This window comes from Stegastes partitus, unplaced genomic scaffold (genome assembly GCF_000690725.1).
Source record: "Stegastes partitus isolate 25-593 unplaced genomic scaffold, Stegastes_partitus-1.0.2 Scaffold567, whole genome shotgun sequence".
Classification (NCBI taxonomy): Eukaryota; Metazoa; Chordata; class Actinopteri; family Pomacentridae; genus Stegastes; species Stegastes partitus.
Genome location: NW_007578298.1, coordinates 113816 through 135075, shown reverse-complemented (window position 1 = coordinate 135075; position 21260 = coordinate 113816). Strand labels below are relative to the sequence as shown.

General features: G+C 42.6%; 1 protein-coding gene across 1 annotated transcript; it reads left to right on the top strand.

Annotated features, from left to right (window-relative positions):
• The first annotated feature begins 4029 nt into the window (after positions 1–4029).
• On the top strand, positions 4030–20326 carry mntb (MAX network transcriptional repressor b). The gene is made up of 6 exons (XM_008288594.1): positions 4030–4346; positions 7459–8050; positions 8138–8179; positions 8490–8601; positions 15144–15336; positions 16290–20326. The coding sequence occupies exons 1-6, from the start codon at positions 4274–4276 to the stop codon at positions 17111–17113; spliced, it is 1836 nt and encodes a 611-aa protein (XP_008286816.1). The 5' UTR covers positions 4030–4273; the 3' UTR covers positions 17114–20326.
• Positions 20327–21260: the final 934 nt, after the last annotated feature.

Below are 21260 nucleotides of genomic sequence, written 5' to 3'. Positions count from 1 at the left end.
TCTCCCTCATGCAAGCTGAAGACATCAAAACAGGGTAGAGAAAAAAAGCTCACTTTCTCATTTATATTGCTTCTAGGTCACCCATTTCTCTCTGTTTCTCTGACAAGACTGTTGATGGGGTTTTATGGCAAAGAGAGAAAGTGAAAGGAGCTGCAGGGAGTTATAAGCCAGCATTGATTCAAATTAACTGGCATGATAAGGAAGTGCTGAGAGGTTTCAAGGTCAGTGTATACAACAGATCTGACAGAGGCTGCAGTATTGATTATCTCAGAGAGGATTTAACAGTTTCATACAGCAGACTAGCTTTGCTTTACTGATTTATGCAATTAGATACTTTCAAGTGCAGGCTGTGGTGCAGACAGCTGCAGGGTCTGTGTTAATATATAGGTTTGTATGTCATCCCAGTATAGCTTACGTGAGTCCGACTATAGTTTACGTGACCAGCGTTGTAATCCCCGCAAAGCCTGGAAAGAACCGTGGGGATGTTTGAAACAGCTTCAAACGAGCTATATTAGAGGATGTGGCGCTCTCTAGTGGCGTCGTGCAGCGAGGAGTCCATGTCCCTATAAGGGAAAAAAAACTGCTGCCTCTCTGCACTGTGTACAAGTGAGCAGTGGTCACATGGATGTCATGGAAAAGATAATATACTTGAACATCTTGGTTTTCAGAGGAGGTAGCAGAGGTCAAACGTGAGTTAGTCTGTGTTGTGTCTGCACAGTGACAGGAACGGAAAAGTTTAGAAATGTTTGCTTTCTTCCAGATGTCAGACTGGGTTTATAAATAAAGCTGTGATTCACTTATTCTTCAGAATGATAGCATATTATTTTTTATTGATGTTTGACATTGAGTATACATTTGAATTAATTAGGAGGGTAGTAAAAGTTTGAGCATTAGGTTATGAATAAAGACAAAAATGATTTGAGGTTTTTAAAATATGTTTTGATAGTAAATTATATGTTTTGTATAATTACTAAAATCTCCAGACATGGATGCTTTCAGTGGCTTTTGGTCACTCTTAGTCATCTTAATATTGTATATAGTTAATATTTTGATTTTATTTGAGTTGAAAATTTCCTGTTTGACTTTACATTCAATTGAAATAGTTTTATAAATTGATTTTTACCTGTCTTTCACATGATATTGTTATTTGTCTAATAACATATATAGCACTTTAGTCAACTCTGGTTGCTTTAAATAAACTTGATTTGATTGATTTGATTTGGGTGTGAGAAACAATACAACCGTTATCACATACAGTACAAGCAACAAATCCGCAGAGCCAAACAATTAGGATATTCTTTTTTTCCCCCTCCTTCTGTCTTCAACTCTACTCACTTTATGTCTATTTAAAGCCTCCTGTGTTGCATTGCTTCCCCTTTGTCTCTGGTCTGTAGATCCACTAGTGATGCAGCACTTCTAACTGGGTCAGCCCGTCCTATCCTCGCATCCCTCCCACTTTCCCCGTCTCTCCAAGCCACCCCTCCTCCTCTTTTCTCTCTGTATATGCATTCATCCCTATAGAGTTTTTCTTTCATGCAGCTCATGTGCTTACCATGTGCTGCAGCTCTCTCTCATCCTGCTCTCTTCCTCCCCCTCATTCATTTACTCTGATGCACGCTGTCATGATACCTCAGCCTGTTGCAAAATTGCTCCCACCTTCTCACACACACACACACACACACACACACACAGTCAGTTGCACTCGTTTCTTACCATCTTCTCCACATAAACGTGGCACTTGTGGCTGAACCGTGTGGATGGTAATGGTGTTAGTAGGTTTGTATGTGCAGGCAGGGCGCATGGCGTGGCGAAGGCAGCTCTAATGTACTTGTGAGCTGCTGTTGATGATTGGCTGAGACTGTCAGACCCTGTGATGTGGAGGATATATACGACCGAGCGGTGTCCAATCAAAGACTGTTACCATGCAACCACGCATACGCTCTATATGTGCATCCATATAGAGCGTATAGACAGACACATTACTGTAACGTAAGCCATTGATCACAACACTGAAATAAGATTTATTTTTCTCCCGAGGGAGACGTATTGCACTGTTACCTCACGTAAGTATTACACATGATCCCATTATATATTACGCATTAATCACAGCTTAAAGGACGCAATATCCAGCAAAAGAGAATAAATCCACTGTATCACAGGGAAAGAACAAGTAGTTACAGAGAAAATCTTTGCAATGCAGTGGGATTTCTTAACAGTCAGAAACAGTGGCCATGAGATGAAAGAAAAATCTGGTAATAAGATGCAGAAATCAAGTAATAAGGAAGGGGAAATAAAATACGGTGTAAAAGAGGGATAATGGTAAAGTAACTACATGTATGTCAGTGTAGATTCTCAGTCATCCAGCTCATGGTAATCCTTCAGTGAAAACAACTGGAGTTCTCCTTTTGGCTCTTGATGTTTCTCCTCCCACCCATGGATGACGGATCTGTTTGGGTAAATTATTTAAAGAAAGTCAAAATCCTTTGATTGAGGCCTTTTATATTTGAATATTTTCATGTTTCTTTACCCCTCTATAACAGTAAGCTGAATATCTTAGGTTTGTATTTAAAACAAGATATCTGGGTGTGTCTTATTGGGCTTTAGGTAACATTAGTCAACGTTTGTCACCATTTTGTGACATCATATAGACCAAACAACTAATTGATTAATCGATTTGAGTAATTATTGTCATCCATGGATGAGAGGTGAAACTTCTTCATCATCCAAAAAGAGAAGTCCCCTTGCTTTTTACTGAAAGTTTTAGGACGAAACATAGACAGTTATGGAGTTTATTAAGGTAATAAATTGATTTTTGACTTTGGCTGCTTCTTAGTATTGCAAGTTGTTGTTGTGACAAAGGAAACCTTACAATTAATTTATGATTTCCGTTCATTTTTCCTATAGATATATATATGTAATAGGTATTGTTTTTTTTGTAAATTAGGGTAGTCTTTATTGTTGTTCATCAAAATGTCAGAGTCAGATGTGCTTCCACACACAGATATATAATCAGTGTAGTGCAGTACTATGGTGTGAAATATATCCTTATTAACTGTTAATATAAGAGACCAAATGGATTTTTAATAAACAAAACATGTACATCTGTGCAGATTCATGGTCATCCAGATAATAGTTATTCTAAGAGCTATGTATGAGAGGTGAAACATTTTTAAGAACCAAAACGACTATTGCAGTTGCTTTTTACCAAAGCTCCAAGAACAAAACACATATTCAGTTTAAGTTAATAAACAGATTTTTGACTTTGGTCTGCCACCCATTATGACAAGTTCATTAGAATTTTGTTCATAGATTTCAAAAGTGTATATCTAGTATGAAATGCTGTTCTTCTAAATGTTAAAAAAAAATAAAAATTCTATGTGCTTCCAAAACACACAGGTACATTATCAGTACAGTGCAGCACTATGGTGTAAAATATACCCTCATTAACGTTTAGTGTAAAAAAGACGTGGAATAATGATCGCAGTACAATGTGGTCAGCTGCTGCTCCTCAGTATTATTCACCCACATACAGCCGTAAGCCCCGCCTCTCGCCGTTTGACTGACAGCTCTGATCCCGAGACAGCAGGGTGGCCAGTCACGCTCTCGCCATGCAAATGAGCCGCGCTCGGGCCGGGCGGGTGCCCATGTGGACCAGCACCATGCCTTGTTGTTCTGAGCGCTGATTGGCTGCCTGGTGTCTGATCGGTCTTCATGCGCTGCGGGTCAACTGCGGGAACGAAAACACGGAGAGGCGCGGAGACCGACGGGACTTCCCGTTAACGGATCCCCACGGAGACACACGACTACACGGGTCGCCGCAATGCTGCCAGAGCTCTTAAAGGAAGGTTTTTAAAACTTTCATGTCGATTTTGTGTCCGGAAAGGGGTCGCGAAGGCCGGCAGCGCGGAGGAGCAAGGCGCGCTACGGTCACCGGGTTTTGCGGGAGGCCGTAGTAACAGGGCGGGGCGGCGGCGCTGGAGGGGCGGGCCTTAACGAGAACACGACTCGCCTTGTTGTGTGTATTCCCGTGCTCGCATCGCCATCTTGTTGCAATCCTATTTTTTACGTATGCGAGGATCTACTTTCCGTTCGGCCGGATTAAAAATTGCCCGTCTGCTCTCAGCAGAAACACAGGGGACGAAAGGCTCGGGCGTGCGGGTGTGAACCGTGCACACGGGCGGCGCTTTCCACCGGGACACTACCTTTACCCCTCGGTCTTTTTCCTCCTTCCGTCCCGGGCCACCGGGTCGCCTGTCGTGAGGGTTTACGCGCAATGAGCATCGATACACTTCTGGAGGCGGCCAGATATCTGGAATGGCAAGCCCAGCAGCAGCAGATCAAACGAGGTAAGCTAGCAGCAGGCGGGACCACCGCGCTGACCGTACATGACACCACATATCAGGGAGTCCTGAACTGCCTTTTGGGGAACCGAGTCCCGTTACTACCAACGGCGGGGCTTTGCATTTTCAACCGACCCGCCTATGAGGGAACGGAAGCGTATGTGGCTTTCGTCTTGTTCCTGCCAAAGAAAGAGTGTCAGTGCAAACTAGCATCAACCCTCCAGTGTGTAGTTATTGCACACATTGTCTTCCTTTAATGCGGAAAGTTGTTTTTGTGAACTACTTTGCGCGCTCTCGGTGTGTGTGTGTGTGTGTGTGTGTGTGTGTCACAGTTTCAACACGAGTGACTCACTGTACGTGCGCGCGTGTGTGTGTGTGCGCGCGAGGGAGACAGCAGAGGAGATCCTGTCAGTAACCGTGGTCCATTTATATATTATATAAATATTATTTAGCACGAACATGTGAGTGTGCAGGCTAAATATGCAGCATGTGCATTTAATCCTCAGATATATTTCTAGAAATTTGTATAATCGGTGATAAAATGCTGATATTTTAAGCAAAATTTCCCATATATATGTGGAAAAAAAGGGCTCCTTTGAATGGGTTTGCCCCAGTTTTTTTGTTCGTCGAGCCCCGGTAGGGCGGTGGCGGAGCAGAGACTGCTGCTCTTTACATAATACCCTGACATTGCTCAGCTATCTTATGACACACACCGGGGCGGGCCCTCACACGATCACCCCGTCGGTTCTGAGCGTCTGAGCGGGGAACTGACTAATATCAGTCCGCGCTTCTGCCTTGTATTGGAAACCGATAAGTTGTCAATCAACATAATGATCAGAGACTAGGTGAAGGGAGACGAGGGGGGGCTGCTTTTTGGGTTTATGCTCTCTGATGACGTGTCAGACAAACCAACCCCCCCGCATACTTACCCTACCGCGTGCTAGGATCCGCCCACAACGACCACGTGCACGCTGCCCCCCCTTCCTCCCTTCTCCCTTGGATACACACCTACGCAAACACACACACGCGCGCGCACTCAAACACGCACACACACACAGTCGTCCCCGCCCTTCCCATTCAGTGTACTGACAGTGGCGGGTCAGAAAGAGAGGGGGGTAAGTAGGGCAACTCACCCCCAGCCCAGCCTCTCAATGCAGAAGTTATGTAATTTACGTTTGCGTGCGCTTGACTATCTGGAGCATGGAGTGTCTGTGTGTGTGTGTGTGTGTGTGTGTGTGGACTGTACTACTGGAGATAAACTGTTTGGGATACACCGTGGTGTCAGCTGACTTTAGTTTTACTTCTTCTACCTTGATCCTTCTTAGAATTTACCATTTATTATATTAATGTATTTCTTATAAGAGCAAAAAATTATTATTTTTTAAAACTATCAATTTTTTTTCATAGGTGCAAGTTTCAAACTAAGCAATATTTTATTCACAATGTTATAAATTTTCAATAATAGATTGATTGGTTTGACTAAAGAAAGTTAAAATTCTCAGATCCTAGCGTCCTAAATGTGACTATTTTGTGTTTTTTTTAAACTTCAGAATAACAGCAAACTAAGTATCTTTGGGTTTTTGACAAAACAAGACGTTTGATGATGTCACCTTGGAAACATTGATTGACATATAGACGAACGAGTTGATTGATAGTTGGAGTAAATTGTGTCATCAAAAGAACCTCAAATCCTTTTGATTCCAGCCTCTTACATTTGAATATTCTCTGGTTTCTTGACTCCTCTACACCAATAAACTGAATATCTTTGGATTGTGAACAAAACAAAACATCTGCAGATGTCATCTTAGATTTTTGGAAACATCGCTTGACAGTTTTCACCATTTTGTTTACCTGAAGCCAAGTGTAATGCTCACAAGAGCAGAGAGTTATGTCTGTCTTTGATGGCTCAACAGGGCTCAGAATAAATGTGAACATTTGAATGATCGAGTCATAACACTGTAACTCAGGTAGCACTGTTAATAGTTTCTTATTGAGCTCCTAAAAAGAATATATGCTTCCAAAAGTGCACAGAAATAGTTCTGTTCTGCATAACATCATGACGGCAGCACCTAACTGTGCAGGCCTTCTCTGGGGTGAACTTTTGCCCTGTGTGAAAGGAAATTGCGTCATCAGGGGTTTGCAGTCTCATGTAGAGAAGAAACCAACGTGTTACTTAACACGCAGCCAGGCATCTTGGCATGAGCTGTTTCTATTTTGTTAGAGATGGCTGGGCTGTGTGTTGGCGTTGTGCAGGTTTGAGGAATCCCTGGGATCTTCTTTTTCTAATGTTGCTGTTTCTATGGTAACTGAGGGCTTTCCAGAAGTACTTTTAGTCTGCCTGTGTGCAATAACTACTCACTCATATCATTAAGTGTGTGCTTGTGCTTGTGTTCGTGCCTCTGCATGCTGTTTTTTTTGTCTTAATTTATTCTTTGGCTCGTGTTTTTGCCTTTGTTTGGATCACAACAGCGCTTCATTTATATGTTGTCATGGTGCCAGCTCTGGTTGACCCAGCTGAGTGGCTCCTTCACAACAGTCCGCCGCTGTTGGTCAGATGGCCTGACGTAGCCTGAGGCTAGAAGCATGCTCAGTGCTGGGACGGTCCAATCACAGGGCAGACGGAGGGGTGTTCTCTCCAGTCTGGAAGCAGATGCAGACACAATTTCGGTGGTTATTTCCCCCTCCCTACTGTCTGATTGCCTGGTGACATCATTTTTTTGTATGTTTGTTTGCATGAAGTGTTGAGACCCTAACTAAACAAACAATTATGACAAAGTGTTTTGTAGCACTACATTTAAGGGCCAGAAGGGAACTTGGGTTATTGCTTGATGTTGGCTGATGCTTTACAAGTGATTTATGATTTCCAGACTAGATGTGGAACATTTACCGCACTCAATACAGATATGTTTGTATCTGTGCTGCAGTGTTGTCACACACTTTATGTTTGTACAAATACAGCAGTTTTAACTGCACAAATGATCAATCATGGGTGATTCTTAAATCAGAACTCCATCTGCTGTTTGTCTCCATACATTTTCGAACATGTCCTTCTATACTCTTTGGTGTTACCATTATTTTGCTCATTTCTTTATCTATGTTCTTTTTCCGCCCCCTGCAGAGGAAGAGCAGTGTAAAGAGAAGGAGCTCATCAACAGGGAGGCGGAGTCAAGACGTGCAGAACTCGTGACCTCGCCAACTCAGCCAGCCGTCAGAGCCAACCATATCACTTGGGGCGATGACGCTCACCGCAAACAGCCGCATCACCCTCCTGCCCCTCCGCCCCCATCTCTCCCACCGCCTCAAGTCCCCATTGCTGTCATCCCAATGGTCCCAGTTGTCACTGCGACTCCCTCGGTCCCGCCCCTTCCACTTCCAACGCCGATTGCAGCGGCGGCAACATCGCTCAACAGCTCCCCGCCAGCCAAGAACGCTTCCTCCCCACCACAGCCACAGCAGCAGCAGCCGGCATCTCGTCACCTGTTGTGCGCCTCCCAGATAAAAGTAGAAACTAGTCAGCAGCTGGTTGGTGTAAAGCCCAGCCAATCACAGCCTCAGGTTCAGATTCAGTACCCAACCTCCATCAGCACTAATGGTTCTGGCTCCCAACATGCACTGGTTCCCCATCAAGCTCCACCCACGTCTCAGCCCCGGCCTAATGGAGTGACGATTGAGGACATGAGGGGGATGGAAGGGAAGAGGAGACCAGGAGGGTCAGTTTGTGTGTGTGTGTGTGTGTTAAAGTTGGTACGGGGGCGAGGACTGGTTGTATTTTGACTGTTTGTATTTTTTTTTGTCAGGGCGGGGACCAGAGAGGTGCATAATAAACTGGAGAAAAACAGGTCAGTCTTAATAAAACAAAAGTCTGCCTTGTTGCTGTCTGTCTTAAATGTTCACACATTAAGGAAAGTAGCCCTGTTTTTGTTGTTGTTTTCTTTCACACATGTACATTTTTGCATTTGTGAAGTTTTTACACTGGTTTCATGACCTCAAAGGTCATTGCATATCCTAAACTAATAGAGAACCATAAAATCCTTCTCAAACTTGTAAAACTGATTTAAAACTTGGTTTCTCAAGCAGCTACGACTAAACAATAAATATTCACAAATGACAACTGTATCAAAAGTGTAACTCTCATTCCCGACTCCTCAGACGAGCGCACCTCAAAGAGTGTTTTGAAACACTGAAGAAGAATGTTCCTAATGTGGATGAGAAGAAAACCTCCAACCTCAGCGTTCTCCGCAGCGCTCTACGTTACATACAGGTAAGGAGGGGTTTGTTTTCTCGCTGTTCCCAGCAAACTCTTACTTTCTGGTGTGGTCCACAATATTTTGGGTTCTTGTTTTTCATGTTATTGTTTTAATCTTTCTCTGGTCCTGAATTGATTGGTTGAGCTCAGGAAACAATGCAGGCTTTTGTCAAGTGTAATTGATTCACAGTGCCTGTTTTGTTAGCCGTTAAACTGTTTTGTGTTGGTTAGTCTCTTGTGACAGTGATATGGCGTCTGCCGGATAATAGTGAACCAGCCTATTAGAAGGTAGTGAATAACAATGTTCTTCTGTGTCTGTGCAGTGTAATGACATTTTTTTTATAACACACTTGGAGCCTGCCTTTCTTGAGAACATTAGTCTGCTTTTTAAATATTTCAGTGACTTTCTTGACCAGTGAAAATGATTTTTAGCACTATCCTGTCATCCTGTAGTGCCCGCAGCATGAAATAGAGAAGGGACTAGGGTTTTTCCTGGCTCTGAATGGGCCTTTTGTGGGGTGACTATGCAATATGGTAGTCACATTCAGTAAAGGCAGTGAGTCTGTGTTACTGTATTTGTACAGAAATCTATGCATTTTCCTGTTGGCAGACTGCAGATCGATTTTAAAGGGGTAAACCACCACCTACTGTTCCACTCACTGCATAGAGGTGCAGGAGGAGGAGGAGACTAAAGACATATTTATTTGAGTTCTCTATGGTTCTTATGGGAGTTAAACCAATGCAGAAGCTGCAGAGATGCACTTGGGTGGAGTCCTTCAACAGGCCAGCATTAAGCCACATTGCCCCCCAATGATGACACTATGCCTAGGTCAAGTGCTGATTGGTTGAAAGGTTGGCTCGCACCGGAAACCTTTTAGTATGATGAACAGTGTGTGTGTGTGTGTGTTTTTAAGCACTGCCTGTGGCTGCTGATGCAACAGGACTCAGTTTCACTTCACTACACTCCACTTGGACTTCTGTGTTTTCTGTGACAAAGTAGTAGGACTAAAAACACAGGGCTCCAGACTAACTTTTCCACTTGTCGCACTGGTGCAACCAACATTGTCAGTTAGTTGCACCTCCCACCTGGTCACAGGTTAACCACATCACTAGCTGAACATTTGCTTATTGATAGACACCACAGCACCAACGTTCCCTGAACACCTTACATTGCAGGCTGGGGTAGATGCTGTTTGGTGGCTGTGGTGAGCTCAGATAGTTGTGTGAACAAAAATTAGTTTGAAAAGAGTGAAATGAAGTGTCTTAAAGTCAGATGTGTTCATGATGAAACCGAGTAATTTTATCTACATTTACGTAAATGTGCTACACCTTTTATGAGCAGAGCACATTTTAAAATGTAAAGACCGCAGTCGATTGTTTTCGTATCGTGGTTAGAAGCTAAAATCATGATTGTGATTAATGATTATTTAATTTTGCATTAGCCATTGTAATTGGCTCAACAGCTCAATATCTTTCTGCCTGCACCTGCACTGTGATCATCAGGTGTGTCTGAGCTGGACCTCTAACCCTCTGTTGGATGAGGAACGCACATCAGCTCAATAGCTCCGTTTACGCATCAGGCAGGAACAGACTATTAGAGCAATGGAGGAAATAAAAGTTACACTTTGCACCACCATGGCTAATGCAGTAACTAACGCCTGTGTTGGTTAAAGCCACAACAAAACAGCTAAATAATCATTATGCACTCACACAAATGTGACCACTTGAAATTTAACTTGCACACTCTCAAAAAAAGGTTGCATATGCGACCATGTTGGTCGCAGTCTGGAGCCCTGCAACAGTACAAACACCAAAAAGATTGCTGGAAGTGAAAAATGTAGTATTTTATAAGTTCAGGTTCTGTTTGTCAACAGTTTGATAAATTAAACACATTCAGAGAGGATTTGTATTGCGCTGATGATTCTCTTTTGGTGCAGGCTACAACCTCTTTAGGGAGGTATCAGAAATTCCTTTATGCAGGAAAAGCCCTGAGGACTGATTGTCCCAAGAACTGAAAAACATGAAACGATGAAAGAGGAACATTTTTGTCCAAAAAAGATTTTCTGCATATTGTAGTGGGCTGACGGAGCTGAGGGTTCAGTAGGGGAGGGGAATATATATATACCCTGAAGAGGTGAGTTTTCAGTCTGCAGTAGACGGGGTAGGATATCTGTACTTTGACAGAAATGACTGGTAGCCTGGAGCCAATGTCAGTGCAGTGGTTCCTTTTTATTGTGGAATAGAAGCTTCAAAATTTTGAGTTTAATGAAATGTGCAATGGAGAATCAGTGGAAGGAACTAAATTAGGCCGTGAGATGGAGGAACTTGTTCAAAACACGAACGGCTGCAAGATTACGGGCCAGACTCACGGGAGCAGAGCGCAGAGCGATTTGAGGCCGTCTTTGACAGGAGATGATGATGATTTTGTTATGAGGCAAAGCTGAGTTGCTGTGGAAGAAATCCAAACTGCACAGCTTACAATAAGTTTTCGTGTTTTAAAGTAATGTCGAGGACGGGTCATTTAATCCACTAAACTCAAAAAACATCCCAGCAGTGTATATACTGGTCGTAGCTACGACTGCTGAAACAGTCCACAATCGAAATTATCAAATATTCATAGTTAAGAGTGACAATGTGCTGCTTTTCTGATTGATTGACTTGAATTGATTCTGAAAATGATTTTGGATTGTGTATTTTTGTTGAAAGAAATTTGAAGGCATTTCTGTGGGAAGCAGAATAATTATTAGTAGACACAAAGCTGTGAGTAAGTAATTGTTGTGCACAGTGTTTCCTCAAGGCCACATTGATTTGCAGAGATTGGTTGGGTGATATGGTTAAAAGAAGTGTCACAATATTCATAGAATTTTTTTTTTTTTGAGATTACGAGATGGCTAATGTATGAGAAATCACATTTAAATGATTTAAACTATAATGTTAATAATGTTAGACAGAGTGAGTTGTTGTTAATCTGTAATTCTCCATGACCTGATTTTGGTACATTCTTCTTTGATCTATAATATAATCAGAGGGCTTTATTATAGATGAGTAACTGCATTTACATGCACACGAGTAGCCTGGTTGTGAGTCTTATCCTGTTTTTTGATCCTATTCAGGATATGGCATTTACATGGAGCATAAAAACCTGGTTTTTCATATCCAAGAAACCAGGATAAGGAGTTTACATGGCACAGTATCCTGGGTATATTAGAGTACTCAAAACCAGGATAAAGTCTCAGTTAAGCTGTGTAAATGTGCGACACCTCAGAAACGCGACCATAACCGAGATATTGGTACACATGTAAACACACCCGCCCCATCTTTTTTCTCCTCTCCTCATGTAAACCTGTAAACCTCAGTCTCTCTCCCCCTCCCTGAGCCATGTGACATCCGAGCACATGGCTAGCGCAAGCCCAATGACGTCACTACAGCTTCCCGCTCCGATGTGCTCTGCACCTCCAGATTGCAGAGGCAGAGAGAGTCGGCGACAGGTGCCGTTTACAGTATTGGAGTGGTACAGCAGCGTTTCCATGGTAATAAAGTGGACTGGGTTTGCAACAGTTATATCTGTGTTCCTTTGTCTTTCTCTGCCTTTTCTTTTGTTCATCACTGTACGTCTTGTCCTGTGTTGCCCTGCTGTCCCTCGCCTTTAGAGCACTTGGTAACCATGGCAACAGGCGGCAGGTGGCCAGGGCGCTGTAGTCGGTCCGTCCTCCATGTTTGTCTGCATGGGAGAGTGGGTATGACGTGTGTGATGCGAGACTAAACCAATCAAATTCTGATTATATTGATCTTTTTCTTAATGGTCACTGATGATGGTGCACCACTGGAAGCTTTCAGAGCTGAAACTGTCTCCCTTCACTCATCTACCTCTTCTTAATGTCAGACAACAGATGCATATGTGACCAAGGCAAAGACACCTGTCAGGGCAAATATCGTCACACTCGAGTCATTTTTACCTTTTTTTTCTCAGCGAGGACGTGTTGAAAGAGGAAGGATAAGGGAGCAATAGATGATGCAGGGGAAGAGGGTAAAAAGGGGGGAAGGGTGTTGAGGGAGTGATAGATGGGGGAGTAGGAGGAGAAGGAGTGTGGGATGGAATCGTAGAAGAGGAGGGGGTTGGGAGGGATGCAGGGCTCCTGACTGGCGAACCTCCAGTCACATCACTCCTTATATGTAATTGCCCCTGTGCTTCACCCAATTAGATGGCTCCTTATGTTTTCCACAAACTGCTGCTCAAGCAGCCAAATCCTTACAGATGATGTTGCCAGGGAAACGGCTATGGGTGGCAGCTGTTTCCTTGGTGATTTACTGCAGGACTAATGGTGTCTGGGTTTGTATGGGAAGACCTTGAAATGATGTTCATCGATGCGCATGCGCACTCGAGAAGGAGTTGTAGTTCCTCTGTGGGCAGCTTTAGCCAGAAAATCTTTGTGTTTCAAAGAATACCTGTGTCGTTGTGCTTGCATCGGAAGTGTTGTGCTGTGTCTTGAAGTCTTGTAGATGGAATTCATTCAGTAAATGTGCACACGAACAAAAAATCAAAGGCCAAAAGTTGACATTGATGCAAAACCACCAGATCAGATGTTCAGACTGTTAAGACATTATTTTGTAAATGTCAAATGCTGGAACTGATTTGCTGTAATTTCCAACCCTACCTTCCCTTCACCAATGACCTCTAAAAACTGCCCATACAATTATGGGAAAAGGCTGTAAGTGTGGAAACACATCGAGGGGAGGGTGTTGGATGAGCGGTGTTGAGGTGTTAAGTGATGGAAGAGTTCACCAGGTCTGGATTGATGGAGCTGTGAATTTGGACAGGAGCAGGGAGGAAAGTGGGCTCGCGTGTGAATCCATCACGTGTCTCGGAGAGTAAACAGCTTTGCTCATTGAAGTAAGTGTCCGGTAGTAGAATCCTGTGTCCCCATATGCTCATTTTCCATCTTCTGTCTTGTAATTCTGGCCTTATTTTCTCTCTTTTTTTATTGCACCAGTAGGGCAGGAAACTGTTGTCTGCCAAGGATTTTTTTTAGCATTCATGTTGACTCATCAGCAACTCAGCGTGATCTTTAGTTTGCAGTGTTGTAATGAAGTGAACCAGCTACTCTCAAAAAAACACAGCATTTTACTGGTTTCTGTTTACCCGTGTAATCCCTTGCCCCTTGTTGTCCACCTCTCCACCACCCACCCTTCTTTACCCACCCATTTTCCTCCTGTACCTCCCCTCTCCCTCCTCCCCTCTCACCCAGTCCTCCCTCGTAATCTGCATTAATGTCCTTAGCCTGCTGTACTGTTTGGTGTTCATGCATCAGCTGACCCACACAGAAACTGGGTCACAGAGACGGTGTGGTGAGGCTCGGAAAGCTCTGCTCTCTTTTTCTGTTCGTTCTGTTAAGTTTGCTTTCTTTTCGTGTTTCTCTCCCTCACTTAGTTTCATCAACAAACACACATGCAGCTTACTCCTCGGCTCATGACGGAGCATTCATTCAGGCTGTGGCAGTCACTAAGCCAGTGACATCAGAATTTGTGTGATAATGAGAAACTAGAGTGAATGGCAGCAATAGTACCCAGCAGGTGATTTCTGCCACTCTGACCCTGTTCTCCTGAAAAACAAGCCTGGTATCCAGGAAATGGGAGGAGTTTGAATAATTAGGTAACACCCACAGAAGTGGTGTGGACATGCTTGAATTTGCATGTAAGCCTTCCTGCTAGTGTTTGAAACCGGGATAGCATAAATACGATGTGATACTCAAGAGTGCAGAGTGAAAGAAAGATGGTTCTTTTTTTGTGTTGCAATACCTTTTTTTTTTGTTTGTTTTTAAATGAAGCTAATTCAAGCTTCATGGTGTCCACATAAGGTGTGTTCTGAAATGGTTGTCTGTTCATTATTAACAGGAGAAAAACAAGGAAGTTTGCCTTTTTATGACCTTCTGTTGCTTGACTGTTGGCTGTTGATAAAAACTTCACTCTTTATTTGTTTTATATTAAGGAGCGCTTTTTGAGTTTTTCCCTGTCCTTTAGTGTGTTTATAGCTTTTTTTCCGACAGGTTAAAGGTCTGCAAACATACAAAGTCCACACTAAAGGGAGTTCTTCTCTCCAGGCTTTACTTCTGTTTCTTATTTATGTCACCATGTAAAAGATTTGCATAACGGCTACCTAGCAGCTAATTAGCAGTCCACAATTATTTCCTAAGTAGAGCCAAACAGTAGGCAAGGAGGAGTCCTACAGCCATGGACTGTCGGAGAAAATACTGTTTGAAAATTAGAGCATGTTAACATATTTTAGTACACTTCAAAAATACAGTTATAAAACTGTAAATGTACTGATGAAATGATGCTGTGGCAGTCAACATTGTGCTTAATTTGCATTACAATGTGACCCATTGTAACAGATACTTCTTTTAAATTATTTGTCAGACAGCAGCTTTAGCTGAATGTAGGGTTTTATTTGAAAATTCACAGTGCATGAGTTTTCTCCAATTGGCCAGATTATCTACTGAAAGCTAGTTTTTCAAATGGACTAATAATCCTCATTTACTCTGCTGTGTTTCCCCTGGAAGACTCTGAAGCGTAAAGAGAAGGAGTATGAGCACGAGATGGAGCGTTTGGCCAGAGAGAAGATCGCTACGCAGCAGCGGCTGGCAGAGCTGAAGAACGAGCTGAGCCAGTGCATGGATGTCATGGAGATTGACAGAGTCCTCCGACAGACCATCCAGCCAGAGGACGACCAGGCGTCCACGTCCACCGCCTCAGGTAAAGGGATGGATGCAACATCTCGCAGGCAGACTTTGGGGTTATTCCATTTCAAATTACCAGAGGCTTTCTGCTCGACCAACTCTGATTTGCTTAAAACCTTTTTATCATCAACTATGAATATGTAAGGGAGGCACCGGAATCTTTCTGCGTGGAGTTTGCATGTTCTCCCCGTGCAGCGTGGGTTCTCTCCGGGTTCTCTGGCTTCCTCCCACACAGTCCAAAAACATGTTGAGGTTAATTGGTGATTCTAAATTGTCCGTAGGTGTGAATGTGAGTGTGCTTGGTTGTCTGTCTCTAAGTGTAGCCCTGTGATGGACTGGCGACCTGTCCAGGGTGTCCCCTGCCTTCGCCCTAAGTCAGCTGGGATAGGCTCCAGCCCCCCCGCGACCCTAGTGAGGATTAAGCGGTGTATAGAAAATGGATGGATGGATGGATGGATGAATATGTAAAATGGTGTCCGTGAAATTTTACTACTTTAAGTACTTTGTGAGGTTCCTTTTTTTTTATAGCCTGTTGATGCTCTTATGCACATTTTTTGACACTGAGATTTGAGAATATGTTTAAATGGCAATATCACGGTTGAAATGAAATGAGTTGAATATGAAAAATAATTTAATCTTGGTAAGTATTTATTATATCAAGCCACAATTTCACAAATATCTATAAATCTCGCTAAAAAAAAAAAAAAAGGCAAATGAGTTGGTTAAGCAGAAATGGTTCTAAAAATGTTTTCTAAAAATTAAACAGACTCACATTAAATCCAACAGCAGTGAATAACAGCAAGTTTTTGTTGTGGGGAAAGTAATGGTAAAATCTAGTCTTGACTGTTTTTCTTTGGACTGAATATTCACATAAATATTCATGTACACACAGTGTTCCTACACATGGCACAGTTTAGTTTTTCACTGGATCATGTCATGATGACTAACAGTTTCCTGTCTGATCTACAGAAGGAGAAGATAACTACGAGCAGGACATAGACGAGGACGTTCCTGCTCCTCCTGCTCCCACGGCTCTCCCCAAACCAGCACCTCCCATCATACAGGCCCAGCCAATCCTCACGCCTCACCTGTCAATCCAGCACGCCACTCTGCCTCTTTCTGGAGTCCTCACTTCCCCCTCTCCCTCTGGCCCCCCTCCACCTCAAGCCATTGCCCCTGCTCCGGCACCAGGTCCGCCCCCTCCGCCAGCGCCTCACCCTATTCAGCCCCCAGCCATGCAGGTCCAACCCACCGTTATCGCTCACGCTGCCGTCTCCCACCCGTCAGTCATCCAGGCTGTCAATCACGCCCTTCCAGCCAATCACAAACACCTAACACACATCGCCCCCTCACCAGGCCCCACCTCTTCTACCCCTCAGCCAATCACAGCAGCTCCAGCTGCCCCTGCTACCGCCACTCACCAGCAAATCGCTGCCCAGCCCATCGGACACATCACCGTCCACCCGGTGGCTCACCTGGGAGCTCCCCTCACATCCCACCTCCCGACTCTCTACCCCCAGGGCGTTTCTGTCTCCCAGCCCACCATGGTGGGCCACATCACCCACACCTTCACCCACCACACCCTGCCACACGTCCAGGCTAATCCTCAAGCTAACACTAATGGAGCCCAGGTGAACAGCGCCGCCGTGGTCACCCAGGGGAGCCCGTCGCTAGGGAAACCCACAGCAGTGCTGGCACCCCACCCTCAGCTGGTTGGACAGGCTGCTGTCCTTAACCCTGTCACCATGGTTACAGTCCCAACCTTCCCTGTCAGCACACTCAAACTAGCCTGAAAAAGTTTTTAAAAAATGATTATATGGACCGATGGATGGGAGACGGGAGTGTGGACAAAGATTCAGAACCTCTGGATGAGTTTTCGTACTCCTGTCAATAATCAACAGCAGAGAATCTCTGGCAGAAAAATTTACAAAAAGCTTCAACTGTTTTCAGACATTTTGTGATGAATATCTTCTGAGATATTTTGGTCACAGCTCTGTTCGTTTGTGAACAATAACATTAAAGCAGAGTCAGTGTGTCAGGCCATTGTTTGTGAAAATGAGACTGTGACGTTTGTCTCTGCTGCAAAGACAGGAACTCTGTTTGACCTTTCTTCCTTCCTTCTCTCCTTCCTTTACAAACAGAAGCACTAACATAATAAGCTCAGTTCACACTCAGGCATCAAGGATTTACCTTAACTAATCATTCACTTGTTGAAGGAAAAACCAATACAGATGAGTATTCATTGGGCTTTTGCCGCAGTGATACAGCGTGCGCCCATTTTACATTGGTATATTCATGAGGTCATGTGGGACAATTTGTTGGAAAAACGTCACTGATGTGTTGGAGAACAGGAGGAGGGAGCTCGGCGGTCTCACTGATCCAAATAAATTACACAGACAGGGCTTTGATCAAGTGTGAAGTAGATCACATTACACAGTGGGCTAAATAGAGCTAAAGTGTTGTCACTTACTGATGCCGTTGTTCACTTTTTGCCTTTTGCAGAACTGGTGAAAGGAAAATTGCTTATTTTATATTGCTTGAAGTAATTTTCCTTTTGCTTTGCCTGGATCCAAGTGCAACACTTGATAGATGAAGTCACTGTTAAAACACCTTGCAGTTAGTTTAAGAATAATAATTTGTGTGTGGAATAATAAAACCAAATACACACAGAGAGGCAAAAGAGAAGAAAAGGGCGGCATCTGTTACACAAGGTTTCTGTTCTGATGATGTGTGCAACACTGGAGCTATTTATCCACTCCCCAATCGGGTTTTCTTTTTCAAAACAGTAGAGCTACTCCAGAAATGAGGGGCAGGGTTTAACAGGAGGAATTAGGGCAATGATTGCTTGGTTTTCTCAACACACAGTAGTGTTTGTTATGCGACGAAATCATGCCATGAAACCACACATAGAAGTAGAACAACAAGTTGGAGCAAAGTAGATTTCCAGTCCCGAAACAGACTGCAGTTCAGTTGGAAAACCAACTCAGGATTAGAAACTGGCATAATGGGATTATCTATATTTTTTTGAAAAGATTGTGCACTCCAGCTTTGATGTGGTTACCTGCCCCACAGTGAGAAACTCTCTGGTCTAAAGAAATACAGCATTAAATGCTCTTGGATGCACCTTTTACCGCTAGACCTGAGAAAATGCTTTTCCATACACCTACAGGTTATTTGAGTACATCAGCTTGGTTCTCACTGGTGATTTTTGACTCAAGAAGGCCTGATGAGAGTCATTCCAAAACTCAGCAGCGTTTACACTGACTTTTAATAGGATTGCTTGTTAGCTAAAGATCCTGTTTTCAAACCAACCAAGCCCTGTTAGAGACTCTTTGAGATAAGAGTCTACACGGACGGTCGGCTGCTTTCTTGCGAATGCCCGAGACCTGCTCTCAAACATTGGGTGGCACGTTTCCTTTTGTCCCGCCATGAGTGTTGTTTCCCTCGACACACAGTTAGGAAATACAGGTTTTCATCCTCTTCAGTCTAATGCAACAGCTCCCTCTGCTGCCTCACCGCAGACCTCATAATGATGTCACACACACGCGACGCTCGGGCCACAACACAAAATACCTGCAAGCATTTAAAATCTGGATAAACACGGAGAGATGTGTTACAGTAGTCTGACAAAAACAAAGAATTTGATATGTCATAGTGACTGCACTTCGTTTTATGTCACATGTATTGGTCACGTGACAAACTCCACCTGCTCTGAAGACAGTGGGATTTATTCTGTACGCTTATAGGTTTTTGGAAAGTTGGGTATAAAAAATGATCAAGCTGAAGATCCGCTTTTTTTTTTTTGCAGTCAAATAAAGAATAATTTGACAGCGATGTGCAGCAAACACAAGTCAAATCTTCTGTTCCAGTCTAGAAAATGAATTTGGGAAAATCCGTTTCATTTTTTTTTTCATTTCAAAATGGAAAATGTGTTGTGGCGCCCACTGCTCTTTGTGTGCATGTTCATGTGCACATACTCACAGCCTTCTTGCCAGCCTTTTTACATGTCGCACCATGAAATCTCCCCTCAGTGTATGTAGTCAGTGTTGCGTGGATCGGCTCCTTGCCTCTTCTGCTGTTTCTATATGTTATGTCTGTATATGTGACTGTATTCGATATGTTTTATATTCTGTACTATAGTTAATCCTATTGTACCTGTAGCATGGCTCTGTTTTTTGGTTATACAGTTTGCCCTGTGCATGATGGAGTGTGTGTGTGTGTGTGTAGCTAGCAGGTTATTTTTTTACACAGAGGTGATTAATGGTATGAGCCTGTTTGGGTGCTATCGTGTGTGCCTATACTCAGTTTTCCTGAACACTGTGACAGCTCTGGCAAAACACGTACACTTTGAGCGAATGGAAGAGACAAAGATTTACTGTCATAAATTGTTCCTTTTTTTTCTTTTTTTTTTTTTTTTTTTTTAATGTTTTTAAGTTTTCCATTTTGTGAGTTGGACTGAGACATGGAGTGGAAAAAGTAAAAAAAACAACAACAAACAAACAAACAAAAAAAAGCTGTTGCTCTTTTCTTGATAACATAATAATGTCTAATATTAAATTTGAGTTTTGTAATATTTGTATGTATGTATGAAAGTTTTGTAAATTTGTGATTGTACGCACGTTTTGGCATATGAGTGTATGTATCTTAAAATTTTAAATGCTTGTTTCTTTTTGGTTTTGTTTTGCATGTAGATTGCTGTTTAGTTTCTTTTGTTTAAAGGTTTTGTTTTAATGTTTATTTTTGGGACCATGTACAATACTGTATAACGTGGGCAGAATCTTGGACCTCATGCTACATTGATATTATATATGAATATAAAAACATGTTTTCCCTATGGAGAAAGTTTTAAGTTATATATCGCCTGTACACTTTGGGCTGCCTTTTAGATCTAACTGTCCACTGTTTAAGATAACAATGATGATAATGGATAAAACATATTAATGATGAAGAATTATGCTGATGAAATAATAAAGATTCTTAATAAATCTTATTACATTTACAACACATCTTGCTCCCGTGTTGATTCTTTTTAATAAACAGACACACCATAAACTGCTTTTAGAAAGTATATTTACTTCTTTGTCTTTACAAAACAGCAAAATTAGAGATTTAAAAATACAAAAAAAGAAAAACTCAAGTAATAAAACATGAAAAACGTAGTTTACATATTTAAAACCCAACATCACTACAATGACCACTAGATGGCAGTGCCACATCATCAAGGTTACAGTAAAGGATTTATGCTGGAAGATAATAATTACAATAAATATGATTAAAATGATTAATTAACAGCAGAGCAACTCTATCTTCAGAAGGAGTAATTCATTCCTGAAAATTCTGAGTCAATTCACATTTGAGCCAGTTGGACCTGTTGACGTGCTCCTAAACACCAAAAAGGGGTTTAAGGTGTAACTTGCTTCTCCTGACCGCAAACATGCATGAAAGTTTGCATGTCAGGAGCTGAATCACTCACTGCATGTCGTTCAGAGGGGTGTAATATGAAGCAAGTTTGACATAGCCAGGCTTTCTCTGTGTTAGCAAGCTCAACGAAACCTAAAACCCCAGATGATTCGTATCACGGCGGTTTTCAACTTTGCTAATCCGGTTTTCTTCACCAGCCTCTGTTTGCACTCCCAGAGGAATGCTGGTAGAAAATTGCTAATTGTGTAAGTTAATTTATTTATTTGCACTCTCAATGTCACTACTTATCTCTGACGTGAGAGCTGCACATTAGAGCTGTTAAACTGTAAACGTTAAGCATTTAAACTTGTTCCTCATGAAGTGTATTTAGGTCTGACATTGTCCCATAATAAAGGATGCTCACTTTAGCTTAGCCCACTTTAGCTTTTGCCCCATAGAAAGTGAAATTATTGTAATTGATTGAAATTCTCTGTGATAAATACCAACAGATTATTCAATTTTCTAACCTGTGTTCAGTGC